At 43.8% G+C, this 15,352-nt stretch overlaps 1 protein-coding gene across 1 annotated transcript in view; it reads left to right on the forward strand.

Annotated features, from left to right (window-relative positions):
* Window positions 1–3,737: 3,737 nt before the first annotated feature.
* ZNF185 (zinc finger protein 185 with LIM domain) overlaps window positions 3,738–15,352 on the forward strand; it is a 32,880-nt gene continuing 21,265 nt past the window's right edge. The window contains exons 1-10 of the mRNA XM_062585057.1: window positions 3,738–3,762; window positions 6,311–6,449; window positions 7,050–7,109; window positions 9,024–9,062; window positions 9,681–9,755; window positions 10,590–10,664; window positions 11,349–11,429; window positions 12,511–12,594; window positions 13,816–13,854; window positions 14,504–14,587. Coding sequence (XP_062441041.1) covers window positions 3,738–3,762; window positions 6,311–6,449; window positions 7,050–7,109; window positions 9,024–9,062; window positions 9,681–9,755; window positions 10,590–10,664; window positions 11,349–11,429; window positions 12,511–12,594; window positions 13,816–13,854; window positions 14,504–14,587 — 701 coding nt within the window. The remainder of the gene's footprint in view (window positions 3,763–6,310; window positions 6,450–7,049; window positions 7,110–9,023; window positions 9,063–9,680; window positions 9,756–10,589; window positions 10,665–11,348; window positions 11,430–12,510; window positions 12,595–13,815; window positions 13,855–14,503; window positions 14,588–15,352) is intronic.

Below are 15,352 nucleotides of genomic sequence, written 5' to 3' on the forward strand. Positions count from 1 at the left end.
CATGTATCTCTCTTGTTCTTTTTTCTTCATCGTGGCTACTATCTCTGCATCTCTTGATGTCAGTTTTTCTGCTAAGGATCGGTGCCAGCTATTTTTAAAACAAGAAAATGAGCTTTTTTATTTCTCATCCAGGAAATGTTGAGGTACTTTAACTACAGGATCCATAGTATAACTCATGTTGATTTCTCTTTTCGTATTCTAGTCACTGAGCAAGCACTAAACACACATTAAAGTTTTTCTACGGCATCAGCCCAAAGGTCTACCTAGACCACTAACCTACCTTCAGCTGGAGCTTACAGCAGATGATTAAAAAATGTGTGCGAAAAAGAGTAAATAAATTGTTCTTTTCTATTGCATCCTCCCAGCTTTTGGTGATCTTGTTTAGGCTGTATTTCCTTGACCTCATATGAAAGGTAAAAGTTGCAGCCTACTTGATGGCCTTTGTTAAAGAAGGAGACAATTTTTCCTAGCTTAACTGGTAAAGAAAGCAGCAAGCTGACTCCTTTGCGTCTCTCACGTAAGGAAAGGTTCACTCTTCTGTACCTATCACAGAAAATTGGCTGAAAGCTTCATTCTGGAGTCTTATGCTTCATGATAATGCTACACAGATAACTGTAGGACTCTATTTCCATTTATTTTGTCCAGTTTGTAGGACATAGAGCATAGAAAAAAAGAAAGAATAATTACGAGGTTTTGATCTGTGATTCTCTGTGTAAAACCCTGAGTGTGGGGCAGATCAGCCAAACCCTGAGGGAGTCAGATGCTAACCTCCAGCAGTTTCTGCTGGTCATGCAGTAGATAGATCTCAAAGGGTCACCATCCAGGGGTGGGTATACCATCCAGTGCTAGAGCAGGCCTAACCTGGAAAGGCAGGGCTGCTGCTGCTGCTGTTGCATGATTCAGAGCTGGAAAAAACAGGCTGTAAGAAAACATTGCCAGTCCCCCAAAGCCAAGCCCATTGAGCACCACCGACATGTTCCAACACCTGTTTGTCAAGCCAGAAATATCAGTGGAATATGACTGTTTGCTGCTGTCCCTCCCAGGATGATGTGAGCAGGGAAAGGGGAAGGCTGAGGAATCAGCAGTGCCAGAGGAAAAGGCTTGGCCAACATGTAGTTTCTGGCCTATATATTTATGCACATGCTGAATGCCGCTCTCCATGACTTCCCTGCCTTTTGGGCGTATTTGTGAAGTTAGGGGAAATGTATGAGTAAGAAGCAAAGTTTCCTTTTAAGCAATAAATGGAGGCACCACTTCTCCCAGGGCTGTGCCTGAGGCCTGCAGTACGTGTCAAGCAGACCTGCGGTGCGTGACTGGGAACAAGGGTTCAGTGCTGCCCTTTGATGAGCTCTGTCCTTCAGTCTGATTCTGGGAATCTTTCCGGCATGCTTCTAAACCTGTGTTTATTTCTCTGAAAGATCACAGAATCATAGAAAGATCTGTGCTAAGGCACAAATCAGCTCTCATTTGTGCTGTTAGGTATAACAACTCTGCAGCTTCTGAATGCCTCCACTATATTACAACAGCCTTAGAGGTATAGCCTATACACAGTTCTGCTGCTGATATGCCCTGGATCAGGATCATTTCAAACTATTGGGATAGTTCTTTTCCACTATTCTTCCCTTACTCACTGCAGGTTTATTTTGTCCTGGAATAGGAAATAATTTAATAAGGAGAAGAGTGCCCCAAATGCTTAAGAGCATATGTGAACTACAGTTGGTAGTGTGACCATAGTCTGAATCCACAGATGCTGATACTAATGAAGCCACATGGATACTCTGTGTACAGGTCCAAGATGTTGTGATTTCTTTTTTACTCAAATAAGCCAGATCACAGGTCCTTCAGCTGTGCTCCTACAGGCTGCAGTCATGTCTCCCACCTTCAGAATACAGGTGAGCTGGTGTTTAAAGGCTCTTTGTAGATATCTAGGACAGTGCTGCAATTCTCATTCCTCTGTAAATGGCCTGGTCAATTAAATTGACTTGGAAAGGGGAACACTGAAGGTTAAATTAATATTCGGAAAGTGAAGGGAGTGTTTGTGAAAGGGAGAGGAAGCCTTGGGGTAGCGTAAGAGGGCTTGCTCACCGTCTCAGTGAAAACTGAATGAGGGTGGATATGCAGAGAGCAGAGGTGAGTCTTCAGCTGAGAAAAGCCAAAGGAGGAGACTTTTCCAAGAAGCAATGCTATGAGATCAGCGCTCAGCATTCCTTAGGGGCGTGTGGCTTCTCAGCAATATTGCAGAAACTAGCCCACCAGCAGATAATAACAACCTAATTTTAGATTCGCAGACTCCCAAATAGGGCTGGGCATTTTTCTTAATGAATAGTGTAGTCACTTAAGAATCCAGGTTCAGTAGGTAGTTTTGGCAAAGAAAGAATGGAGAAAAAGGTTGTAAAAGTTGGAAGTTTCCCTTGACTTTCTCTTCTGAAACAAGGGCTTATCTCACTATTTATCTGAGAAATTTCAAAGTGTGGAAAAAGAAAAAAAAACATTTCAGATAAAAATGTAATCAAGTGCTGAGTTAATCTGTGCTCTGCTAGACTCCAAACTAGTGTGTTTGCTTTGAGTTTTTTTGCTTTTGTTTTGTTTGTTTACATACATAAAAATATTGTTTTGGCAATATCTGAAACAATCAATTTTTCCTGCTCTTTGCTTTGTGATTGTTTTTGATTCAACTACTGCACTTAAAGGATCAGTGCTCTCCAAGTTCCTAATCTCAAAGCATCTCCTAGGTTGTACATCTAAGAGTTTCTCTTTAATGCTCAGCTGGTCACTTCAAGGAGGGACTTAGATGCCCTCAAGAGCAACAGGTAACTCTTCCCTCTTAGATAAGCAGTAAGATGTTCTTCTGCCGTGTTTTGAGGGAAATAATGGGGCATCTCTACTAACTGCAACTTGTTAAGAGCCCATGTATTATACTCCTGCCTGATGAAAGTGGCAAGGTTCACTCAAGCAGTTCACCCTCAGCTACTTTGAAAAAAACACCTTGGACATCAACATGTTTTGTAATATCTGTGTGAATTTATGTGGCTCTGAGAATTTTGATGTGGGAGATGATGACCTGAGAAGGTGGTGGCTGCTGGCTGGAAGAGGCTCTGCAACTGCCAGTCACTGGGTGCTGCCTGTTAGGAGGGCACACCGCATTGTCATGTTAAATTGTGAGATGGTGGCTGGACAGGAGGCAGGGAAAATCACCTTTGTCTTGTTCTGTCCTACCTTGGGAGCCCTGGAGGGGAGCTAGTGGCTGTGTGAGTTGTGAGCACCCTCTCAGAGACAAGGGGAGGATGAAAGGTAGTGTGTGAGCCAACACCAGTACAACGTCAGCTGTTTTATGGACTACAAAAGGTGTCATGGTGTCTGTCCAGTCTGGGTAGCTCTGGGCACCTAAGGTGCACTTCCCTCACTTCCCTCCCAGGCCTGGAAGGACACATCTGTCATGACCTGTCTGTGGATTTGCAGATAGGAAGACCCTGTTCCTGTGATTTCACCTGCATCTGGGCACTGAACAGCCCCAGAAAGTACATGCCAAAGGGAGAAATGACAATTCCCTACCGTCTGTGTCACAGTCTCCCCTTCCTCCAGGTTCTGTGGCTGTGACATTGTTGTGATGATCACTGCCCACCTGGCCTCAAAGATGTTGATATCAGAACTACTAATCTCTTTTTCGTCCCTTCCATTTCTTCCAAGGGCCTGTTGTCTTCTAACAGGAGTGGAAGGAGAAGCTACTTCTGAGAACCATGATGTCCCTCGGTGTCAGCAAAGGTAATTCTTTTCAGCACTCTGATCTGCTGGGGATTCTTGCTCTTCCATAGACTTTCACTTGGCTTCTTTGCTCTTTGCTTCACTGCATCAACTACAGCCTCTCAGCTCTGCTCCTCTAGTGCAGCATGTTCAAGGGATAAGGATACCTCTTCCTTGTCAGAGCCTGCTCGAGCAAGAGCTCCAGAATTATGTGCATTTGGCTAGAATTTCAGCATCCGCAAAGATATGGAGAACTGGAGAGCTTACAGCCTGACTGAGATTTGGACATCAGTGTAAAATAATGTACTACCATATTCTTCTCTTTAAGACTCTCCTTAAAGTCCTCCTTCTCTGAAGTGTCTACTGAAAATAAACACAACAATTAGCTGCCGCTGCAGTGACTGACCAGGATAGCTTGTCCTTACCCCTGTCTGCCCAAATCCTGTCCTCATCTCTTCTACAAGTAAAATATAAGGTCTGTGGAGTGGAAACCATCCTTGTGCAGTGTGTTACCTTCATATAGTAATGATAATAGTGTTTTATTACTAATACACTCTTAATAATCTCTCATAATCAAAGGAATGTGAAAAATTCTCACTGGAGCTACAAGTTCCTCTGATTTGTTCTGAGAACATGCCCAGGCTGCAAAATTCTGTGGCAAATTCTGAGAGTTAATTTTTAAACAACAGATGCTTGCAGAACCTTTAGATCTGAATAAATACATAGGTGATCTGAAACAGTAATCTGGAGAAGAGTAGAAAAGCCTTATTTGTTTCTGTTAGGCAATTAATTTAATTTTAAATTTCACTACTAAGAAAAGCAGCCCTTGCTTTTTCAAGTGTTCCCCATGAGCAGTGTTACTTTTGGCCTAATATCCTTGCCCCTAAATATAGCTGTGCCTTTCAAATATTATTGCTAATTCTACATGGCAAATGACATTCTCTTCACTGCTATAGCTGCATTCTTCTTAGAGGTGATCTGTTGTGACTATTTGGTAAAGAAATCATACCCTCACTATATAACAGAGACTTGAAGCACATGATCATGTAGTATAGATTAAACAGATTACTGTGTATCAGCTGATCAGTGATAACTATTTCTGAGCAGCCTTATAGTCCACCTCAGGCCCAAGATATTGCGACTTGGCTGACTATCCTTTCCTGGTATATAAATTGAATTACTTGATGTTTGCCATAGGCTAAGAGTGTGCAGACAGGCAGTTTTCTTGGCTTGACTGATAAGAATTTATTTGTTAAGCTACAGTAACTTACTGGTGTCTCTGAACCTCTAAGCTGTATTGGTCTAAGTGCTATGAGGAGAGCAGACCTAATGTTTTCAGCCCTTAGCAGTCATTTTCAAAATGGCAAGAGATGGAAGATAGTTAGAAACACATGGAGAAGGAGATTTCCTCGTCTGGTCTTCATCTTATGATTTTCTCATGGGAAAACAGCTATTTCCCAAACCAGAAAAAGCTGGAAGGGGAATTTTGCAGTTAAAATGCTGGGATCTTTTCTATCTAGCTGCACTCAGGTTGGTCAAACCCATGTCAAACAGCAGGACTTTGTCATCTGAGTACTCTTGAAGCCTTGCTCTTCAATCACTTACATGATCCCTTTCCTTATGAAAGACTGCTCCATCTTTCTCACCCTTATGTCACCTTCCCTTCCTGCTCCTAATTCCTTTTGGCCTCAGTGCTCCTCCCCATTAACCTGTGCTGCTTTTTTTTCACCTACTCTTTATACTGTTAAGAGGATTTAGCATCTCCTAATCTACAACAATTTCCAATTTTCTAACTTTAAAATTTGTATTTGAATCATTATTGCTGACTTTTTCTGAAACAGAGTGTGTGGTTATGGTCATTGTCTGAACAGAGAAAAGGAAGAGAATGGAGATGAGTTGCTCTTTGACATAACAAGCCTAAAGGAGAGACTGTATAAGACAGGACATTTAGAGATTAAGGCCCTTAGAGAGACATAAATTGATAATACGTGTTTGAAACTGCACTTGGCAATGGAAATGTGGAAATGAGCAACCAAAGTGTGTGTCTTGTCCAACTCTAGAAGAACTCAAGATAAAGCTGAGTGTGGTGTGTTTGCATGTTATGGCTCTATCCCCAAAACCTTGATTCAGCTTCAAGACCAAGAAGTATTATCTTGTCCAGCAAACCAAAAAGCTGATCTGATGGGAAATGCCAGAGGAAACCCACTGCTTTTAAAATGTGTGGTTAGACTACCTACTATATGTATTTAATCTTTCTGAAAGAAAATGATTCATTGATGTTAAACAGTTCTCTGAAAGGAGAAAAAAAAAGTTGTACAAATCTCTATAGAGGAAGTGATACATCAAGGAAGCCAGGGTAAATTGATCCTGAAGTGTAGATGACGACTTGTTTCCATCTGCCATCAGAAGTAGCAAAAGACTTGCTCAGTGCTTTAATCTCTGACTGAAAGGAAATCTGTGCTCCCGCCTGTCTGAGATTTGCACTTAGCTCATCTGCAACTGAATTTTTGCCTTTTCTCAGTGCTCCTTTTTGCTTTCTCCCTTTCTTCCTTTCCTTTGCCTATCCTAGGACGTGTGATTACACCTACAGATGAGGATCGCAGGAGGATCATAAGGCAGATGAAGGTTCGTACCACGCTGAAAGGGGATAAGAGTTGGATCCATCACCAGAATTCAGATTCTGAAGAGGAGAAGAAGAGCAGCCCATTGTAAGTATGACCACCAAGAAGTGTTCTTCCTCTTCCTTCCTTTCTCCTCATCTACTGGTTATGAGCACTCTATTCTCTGGTCTGTAGGAAAAGCTCATGTCGGGCTGGCGTGGTGTTGGGTCCCCATGATGACAGGAAATGACAATGCCAAAGCGATACAGTGTTCCTATTTATTTTTGATAAATACACAGAGAAATACACTAAGAAATGGCCTTTTCTGGGAGTTGTGAATCCAACAGCACAGGCAGATTTGAAATCTCAGGAGAACTCCAAAGTTGCATGAAGTCAGGTTCTGTTTCACCATCTCTGGAGTGACAAAAAACGGGGCAGTTAGTTAGAGATTCCTTTGAGTTGAGAAACTTTCTAAGTGACCTTATCCAGCCAGGTCTGCATCTCCCCCTGCAGCTCACAGAGATATGACATGCAGCCACCCCTGAACCAGAGAAGGCCACAATCTGCACCAGACACTGTAGTTAGAAACAAACCCAAGTCCAAATTGCTTTTCTCTTAGCAGCTCTCTCAGAAAACATCACTGCCATGTTTGGCAAGTCTAAGTAAGATCAGAAGTTTGTTATGTGGGTGTGTTTCCTATTTTCTCAGGTCTGGACAGGCTGATGGAGGATCTTCAGTCTCAGCACCTATTGCACCCCAGAGCGACAGGTAATTTGAGGGAACTTTCCTGTTACTTTCCTTCTGTGTTACCTCATGACATCAGTGAAACTTTTTACTGGTTCTTCCCAAATGTATGGTGTTTCTTCACCTCCCCATACCCACTCACTACTGTGATTGTACTGAAAAATATAGTCCGCAAGGAAAGCCTGCTTTATTCAGTACAATGTCTTACAAATTTTCACTTCCTACCAAGTGTAGCTCACCTCCTACAAACTCTAGATAGATGGAGGGATGATTGAATGGGTGGATGGATGTCCTCTGCAGATGAATGGATGCCATCAAGGCTATGATTCCACGAGATCACCATTGCGCATTAGCTCCTATACTATGATACAATGAGCCTGAGGGCTGCTCACAGCAAGAGAAGTTTTGTATGGGAGTCCACTGTTGTTTCAGGCGCAGAGCACAATGGCTCTTCAGGGATGTAAGAGCTCGTAGGAGTCCTAAAATATAAAACTGTTGGGAAGGGCTTAGCTCTGTGTGTGAGCTCCTTGCTAGCTGCAGTGCCACCACTGCGAAAGCATTGCTGTCTGCCTTGAGCAGTTTCCTGCTTACTCTCCCCTTTGCTGTGCAAGCTCTTGTCATTTCTTGTTGCGATTAGGATGGTTTCCCTAGCATGCCCTACCCTTTCTGCCTCCCTCTGCAGTGTTGTGCTTTTTGGTCACAGTATAAATACTAGCGGAGACATTTGTGACATTGGAAATATGACATCTGAAGGTGTCTCTTCACCTCACACAAATATCTGGGGGACTGAAGTCAGCACCAGACAAATGACAGGGAGTCTAGGATACTCTGAATCTGTTCATGCTGCAAAGTGAGGACAGGCATTAGCATGCCAAGCTGGGCGACTACTCAGCCTCCCTGCAGCTCTCATTCAAAGTACATTGCTTGGGGGACTGCTAAGGAATGGGGCTGCAGTGGACTACACCCTGCTGGTGCCTGCTCAGAGGACACTGCAGAAGCAAGAATTTGGGACAGTGGCCAGCACTGATCGTGCTCTAGCTTATTCCATTCTAAGAACTCCAGAGCTAGACTATGACTGCAGTGAGTTTACATTTCTGTTTCTGCTATGGGGGAAAGATAAATCTGAGTTTGACAGTCACCTCAGATATGCAGTGGGGAGCAGTGTAATCCTGCCCTCCTGCTAAGGTCTGACATCATGACTGACCCTGCTTGGAGCAGGAGGTTGGGCCAGATATCTCCTGAGCTTCCTTACAGCCTGAATTATCCTATGATCCTAAGGGCACCTGGACAGACAGATAAAAGAGAGGGTAGTATCCAGGCAGGGTTAGAGGGATGCTGTCTGTGTCCAGTTTGATGGGAACCTACTCTTGAGTCCTGGCCATTGTGGTCCCCACCTAGCTCTCACGAAGACTTCTCCAACCCAATACTGAAGCAGGTTCCAGGGACATTTTCCTCCATTCCTGACGCAAGCAACTATATCTTCACCTAATGTTATCTCTTTCCTTTCCCTCTGGGGGAGTTATGCTACACTCCTCCCTGAGAACAGACACTCAGAAAAGTTACTGTAAAGCTGATGTTTTCTTGTGACAAAACAACAAATATCTACATTCATTTTTCCCCCTCTGTGTCTTCAATCTGAGGATTTACATTGGAGCCAGCAAAAACTGTCAGCATGGTTAATTTTAATTGACTAACTCTAAAATTTGGCTTTCTGATAGAACTCTTATGGAGCATGTTCTGATGGCTATTCAGCTTTTAAAGAATCCCTCTGAGGTCAATTTTCTTGCAGTATCTGAAATATCACTCAAGGATAATCTGGCTAAGTTGTTGGCTTGACAGCCATATGTCCTGTGGACATTTCCTTCTCATACTAGTGCTGATGCTGCTGTTGTTTTCCCCTGTGTGTTCTCATTTCACTGATATCTGTTCCTTGTACAGGTCTTCTGCTTCCAAGCCTCAGTCCGGTTACCTAATCAGGTTAGTATACAGAATCACAAGAAGCACTTGGACTATAGGGGAAGGAGAACTAGATCACGAGCAACAAATAGGAGAAATACTCTTGGACTCTTCGATTAGCTGGAAACATGGTGATGCTCAAGTGGTTCTTTGAAAAGATATTCTTGGGTATCATGTATACCAGCTAGTTTGCTGGTGACATTAACAGAAAATCAGATCTCCTCTGAGCAACACAGTGATCACACATGGGGAGATCAGTGTGCTGTGAAAACGTTCCACCATTCTTATGATCACCACAGCACTGATGATGGAGCTTGTGTGGTTCAGCTTCCTCTAACACATCAGTCATTGCCCACAAAGAACTTGATGCCTCCCTGATCCCAAACAGGTTGGCAAGTCCTGTGATGCCATACCCAAGCCTGCTTGGGAGCTGATTTTACAGTGTTATCAAAAGCAGGAACTTTTCTCAGAATGGCTTTTCCAAGGAAGCACATGCTAATTCTTTGTGTCCTGAGCCAGCAGCTTGCTCCTGGTAGAGCACGCAGATGATATTTGGCCAAAGAATGGCTGCATGTCTCTCCTAGCTGTGATTCCAGACTCTGCCCTGCATCCAATTTAGCATGTCTCTTTTCTCTCCAGGGGAGTGTTCACAAGAACCATTGATAAGACTCCTTCCTTACCAGATTCTTCATCTTCCAAAGAAGCAAAGAAAAGGTTTGTATATCTTCATGTTCTTCATGAAACTGAGCTTTTGAATATTATATATCTTTCTAGTGATCATTTTTACCTTGGCCAGTGCTTGTGGGATTCCACTGAGCTCCTTTAAATCCCTACTAAATCCTGGAAGACAGTGGCTATTAAATGAACAGCTCCGCTAAGATGACATAGGAAAGAGATATGACATCAAACTCTGTCTTTCCTTCACCAAAGCATGAGATGGCAGTTGACTGTGAAACTACTCACAGATTTGGGCTGAAATTGGAAAGTTGTTTTGACTGGGGGACAAAATCAAAAAGAATCCTTGCAAGGATGGAACACTTCATTTTGGTGTTTCTAATGTCAGTTGTTTTGAAACCCACCTTGTTGTGAGAGGCACTTGCATTTAATTTTAGAAAATTAGACCTAAGCATAGCTCTAATCTCAGCAGATATTTTTTTGTGGTTCAAATCAAACGTTTTGAAACCCCATGTTTCCCCCCGTTTTGATTCAGCTGGGGAGAAGCATGATGCCGCACAGTGTCTTCCTCCGTTTTGTGGGTTGGTCTGGTGAAGAAGTAGCACTGTCTCACAGAAGACTATGCCCATACTGCTCTGACAGCTCTCAGTAGCCCTGGGGAAACAAAGTAGACCTCAAATCCTAGTCCAAATCTGTAGAAAGAAGACAAATGCTACCCTTCCTTTAAAAAGCATTTTCTGAACTCAGAGATTGAATCTTTGGGATCACCATGTTTTCCCCTGTCTTATGAAGCCTGAGTCCTAGAAGAGGGGGTGGCAAAGGGTAAGAGCTTAGGACGGTCATGTTAATAGATGTGGTTTGTGCTATCTGCAGCACTGGAGCAAAGGGATCCAGCCAGTGCCGTTCTTCCTCTGGCTACCGGATGACAACTGAGGATTACAAGAAACTGTGAGTGTACAAAGGGGAACAATGTTTTCTGTCTGTGCCCTGACCAGCTGCTGCGGGAGATCAGCAGCATTTGAGCCTCAGAGATGAAGCTACCTGCATGTGGATGCCCACCCAGGCTGATCCCTTGATCAGCTGAGCGTTTTAGAGCTTTCACTTGAAAGTGAATCATTTGCTGGTGCTACCTCTACGTGTGTCTGGGCCATGAGGTATTCCTTGGCCTGCTAGCGGCCTTTCTGTGCAGCAAATTTTACTGCTTGATCTTAACTAAGGCAGAAACTGGAGGACGCAGCCTTGAGGCTTGGTTTGCAGTGTTACTGGCCTTTCTGAAACCAAGAGAAAGGAGAGGCCTCCTGGCAGAACAGAAAGGAGAGGCCTCCTGACATTTTCTACGCTGCTTTTTATGTCAAAGACGGCCTCCACCATTGAAGTGCAGCTGAGCTTTTATCAACCTTCTTCTAGGCTTAACACCTGCACTAAGAAAACAAAATCCTATGCAGACATGTGTACCCCAAAGTACATGGAAAATGCATGCACCTTCCCCCCTCTAGCGCAACACTTCCAGTGCCTGAACCCATTTCAGCATGGCTTGTCCTTGGATTATTTAGGGTTTTGTTCGTGCTGCCTTTTGAACAGTCTCCAGAGGCAGTTCCCTCACTCTGGTTCTCCCCTCCCTTCGTATTTCAGAGCTCCATATAATGTCAAGCAAAGGTCAGTGGACCTGGACGAGGAGGATGTCCCTTTTACTCCAGATGAACATAAAAAGAGGTATGCCCTGCAGGGGACCACTGTTTTCTTGCAGGGGCAGGGGCAGTGGCAAGTGGACTTTCTTCACTTTAACTGTTCGTTACTGGGAGGGTCAATTTGATGACGTTTACAGCTGACCCATTAGGGCTGATTGCAATAAAATTATAATAAGCGGATATTTCTACACAGAGCACATCTATGCCCACAGGCGGCTGTGCTCCCAACAAAATATAATTAAAAGCCTGACATGATTCAACCTGACAGTATAGCCCAATTAATTTGGCAGCTAGAGCCGGGCTGTGGAATCCATCAAGTGTATCCTGTCTATGTGAAAAGATAGAAGCATGCAAATAGCCTGGCAGTAAAGGGAGAAGTCCACCTCCCACAGTCTACACGTGTGCCTTTTAGTCTGGACTGCTTGGGGACCTTCATCTAAATCTAGATGCAGACTGATCTCTCGTTCACACATCAGGAGCAAAATGTGTTTTTCCTGTGTGACGGATCTGCCTGGAATACAGCATCTGAGGCAACCAGAGCCCTTGTTGTTTTCTAAAAGTCCTTGTTCTGTTTCTAAAACTGTTTTTCTCAGATGCAGGGCTTCTACAAATAAAAACTGAGTGTTCTGCCCACTGGAGATAGACAGCACCCCCTACCTGAAAGAAAAAGTTATCTTTGAGATCAGCACTTCCCCTTTGATATGTTTGGTGGTTCTGACATCTGTGTAGACACACGCGATCCCTGAAACATGTCAGCTGCAAAGCCTATACCCTGTTTTATGTCCTGTGGTATACTGTATTGCAACAGTCCAGGTCTTGAGAAGGAGCATTCTCTCTGCCCTCCTGGAGGAGGAATGATTTTTTTGCCTGACACTTTACATCTATGAAAGACCACTGTGGCCTAGTATGAAGAGCATGATTTATACTAGGGAAAAAGATAGGACATTTCTACTTGTCTTAGCTCTGAGTGGATTTCATAATCTTTCCAGAGCATGGTAGCTCTGTCAGGGTCAGCACAAGCCTCCATGGGGCTGTTCACCTACAGCCTCTTCAGGGCTACACTCAACAGCTACTAGCTGCTGACTGACTCCTTCCTTTCCTTCCAGGACAGAGGCAGCCAACAGCGTCCTGAGACGCACTGCCAGCAGGGAACGTGCTTACGTCCTCTCAGCGGCCAAGAAAAGCAACGGGTGAGTCTTCACCGTGGAATTTTGGGGGCAGAAGACAGAGAGGAGGCTGCTGAACATGGTCTCACAGGGATGGTGGCCTGAACTAAAGACTTGCTGAAGGCGATGTGTATCTCTCTATTGATGCAGAAGGTTTAGCTGCCAGCTATCTAGAAGTACCAAGGAGATTCACTGGTTTCTGAAAATGGGACAATTTATTTTAGAAGTCTTGAGAAGTGTCTCCTACTGAGAGGGGTGACATTTCAGGAAGAGAAAAAAACATAATTTTCCCCAATTCCCTGGGACTTACAACTAGGACCAAAGTTTTCAGGCTCAATTCTTAGTAATCCTCCTCTCCCCAGTCTCATTGCAGGAAGCAGTGGGACAGAAGGGGCAAGTCATAAAAAATATATACCACTGTAAGAAACTGCATGCGGATCAGCTTTTTGGGACAGAGTCTATCTTTGCACTATGTTTGAGCAGTACCTAGAATGACAAGATCCTTAGTTGCAGCTTAAACGTAATTTTGTAAAAAAACAACAGTAATGTGTAGAAGGGTGTGTGGGAGTTTCTGGTGTCTGAGGCTCTGTTGTCCATTTCTCTCCTGAGAGGAGAAGGCCAGATTTCCAAGATCTTTGATCTCCCAGGAACTTTTATGATGAGCTTTTTGCAGCCGCCTTTCAGTGTGAATCCTTTTCCTCCTGATAAAACTCAGGATGACACAATGAGGCATCAGGAGGCTGCTAGTGCAGAGGAGAGAAGGGAGGGGATGTGCCAGCAACACTCAACAGTGCCCGCAATGAAAGAAGTTCTTGAGTAGGACTCATAATGTCACTAAGAAGGGAGTTTGCCCTGGCTACCAGTTTCTCTGATGCATGCAGGATGGCGTGCTGTATAGGGAGGCATGTGTGCAGGGAGAAAAGCAACTATCAGGAAGGTGTATAATTAAAAAGGCCCTTTGGGGAAACTTCTTTACTTCACATTATGATTTGCTACTCTTCAGGGCTACACTCAGCAGCTACTAGCAGCATTAACAGAATGTGACTCCTTATGTTTATGTTTAGCTTATCTGTTCTGTAACTCGTGGAGGTCTAACACACCCAGTCCCTGTCAATGCTTCCCAGACAGTGCTATGTGATCCCTAACACCTTGCACCGTATGAGTCAAATATTGGTCTGAATCCCCTTGGGAGCTGACTTTGCCTCCAGAGTTTTCTGTAACTGCTATCTTATTCTTCCTTTGCAGCAGCCCAACACAAGAATTCCCACCCTTGTTCGCCAAGAGGTAGGTCACTGATCCTGCTCTGGAAATGGTACTGAGGCTGTGTGTCTGTGTGCAGTACCAGGGATACTGTTAAATGCTGGAATAGGACGTTCCCAGGTGTTTCAAAGTGGAGGAGCATCAGTTAGCTGAAAAGTAGGATTTTTTGGGCCAAAGGATGCTGGCTTTTGAGAGCCCACAGTGTCATAAATGCTGAAGCTACAGTAATGATGATGCTTTGGGCTATGCAAAACCTAAAGCAAAGAGTGATTGCCTGGACTTATTCACTGCCTTTCATCTTCTAGGGAAGCATAGTTCCAACCTGCAGTGCCAATATTCTTCAGGCTGCAAGCATTTGACTGCTAAAGCAGTCAGTGCCGTAGAGAAATAATGCCCAGGACATTTTCTGAAACTTAAACATCAGCTGATGCCATTTGTAAAGTGACTGATAGACAGAAAAATGTCATTGAAGGTCTCACTTAATTCAGCCAGTTGAAATACTCACCACTAAAAGAGTACATGGAACACGAGGACAGGAAAAAGATGCCCCCAAGGGAAATGAAATAGAGGAAAAGTGTAGCTTAAGGGAAAACAAAAACAAACAGCTTGAATTAGTTGGCAATGAGGAATAGGAAGCAATGTGATATTTCTCTCTCTGTTTGCCTTCTGAAAGAATTGAGATAGAAGAAGAAGAAGGACAGCAGAGGAGGAATCCAACTGTGTCAGATTCATGCAAGTTTACGTCGGATAGCAAAAGGTATTGTCCTCATTGTGGAGTAATGTGCTGACCATTTCTGATGTTAGGGTCTACTGACTTACTGTCTTCACAGATACTGCATTTAACTGCAAGGTGGCTGGCTGAGCACAGCTGGGGACTGAGTTTTCTCAAGGTTTCTCAAAACAAACTTTCCATGAGACCCTGATTACCTCTTCCTTGCAAAAAGGGAAGTATCCAAAATGAAACATGAGATGAACAAACTCAGGGAAACAAATGGACAGGCATGATGGCAGGGCACTGTGAACTGAAGGTACCCAGCTGACAGCCCTGGGGAGTGACAGACTGCGTTTAACTACAGGCCAGCTCTGGCATAAGTTGCATGGGGTAAATCTGCCACAGAGCCCCTCACTTGTTCTGAAGGCTTAGGAGTGTTCACACACTACAGCCCCGTGTGTTCACAAGATGTTCATATACCACAGGAATGAGCCTGGCACCAGTCCTGGAGAAACAACCCCCAGTAAGAGTCCGGAGAGGTTTTGATGAGCTTGCCTCTCCATCAGGCAGCCATCAGATAGTAATGATTTTTTTTTTTTTTTTTTTTTACTAGCAACCGTGGCTGCTTGAACTGACCCCATCACCTGGGCATGAAAGATTCAATATCTCATTATTTCAAGTCCCCTGTGCCAGCTCACAACTTTTGTTAGACTTAAGATTTAATTATTCTGCCTTGAGAGCAACAGATAGATATGACCTGAGAGATTCATTATCTTTAAATTGATCTTTGCTTTGGCAGTAAACGTTAGC

The sequence above is a fragment of the Rhea pennata genome, chromosome 11 (genome assembly GCF_028389875.1).
Source record: "Rhea pennata isolate bPtePen1 chromosome 11, bPtePen1.pri, whole genome shotgun sequence".
Taxonomy (NCBI): Eukaryota; Metazoa; Chordata; class Aves; order Rheiformes; family Rheidae; genus Rhea; species Rhea pennata.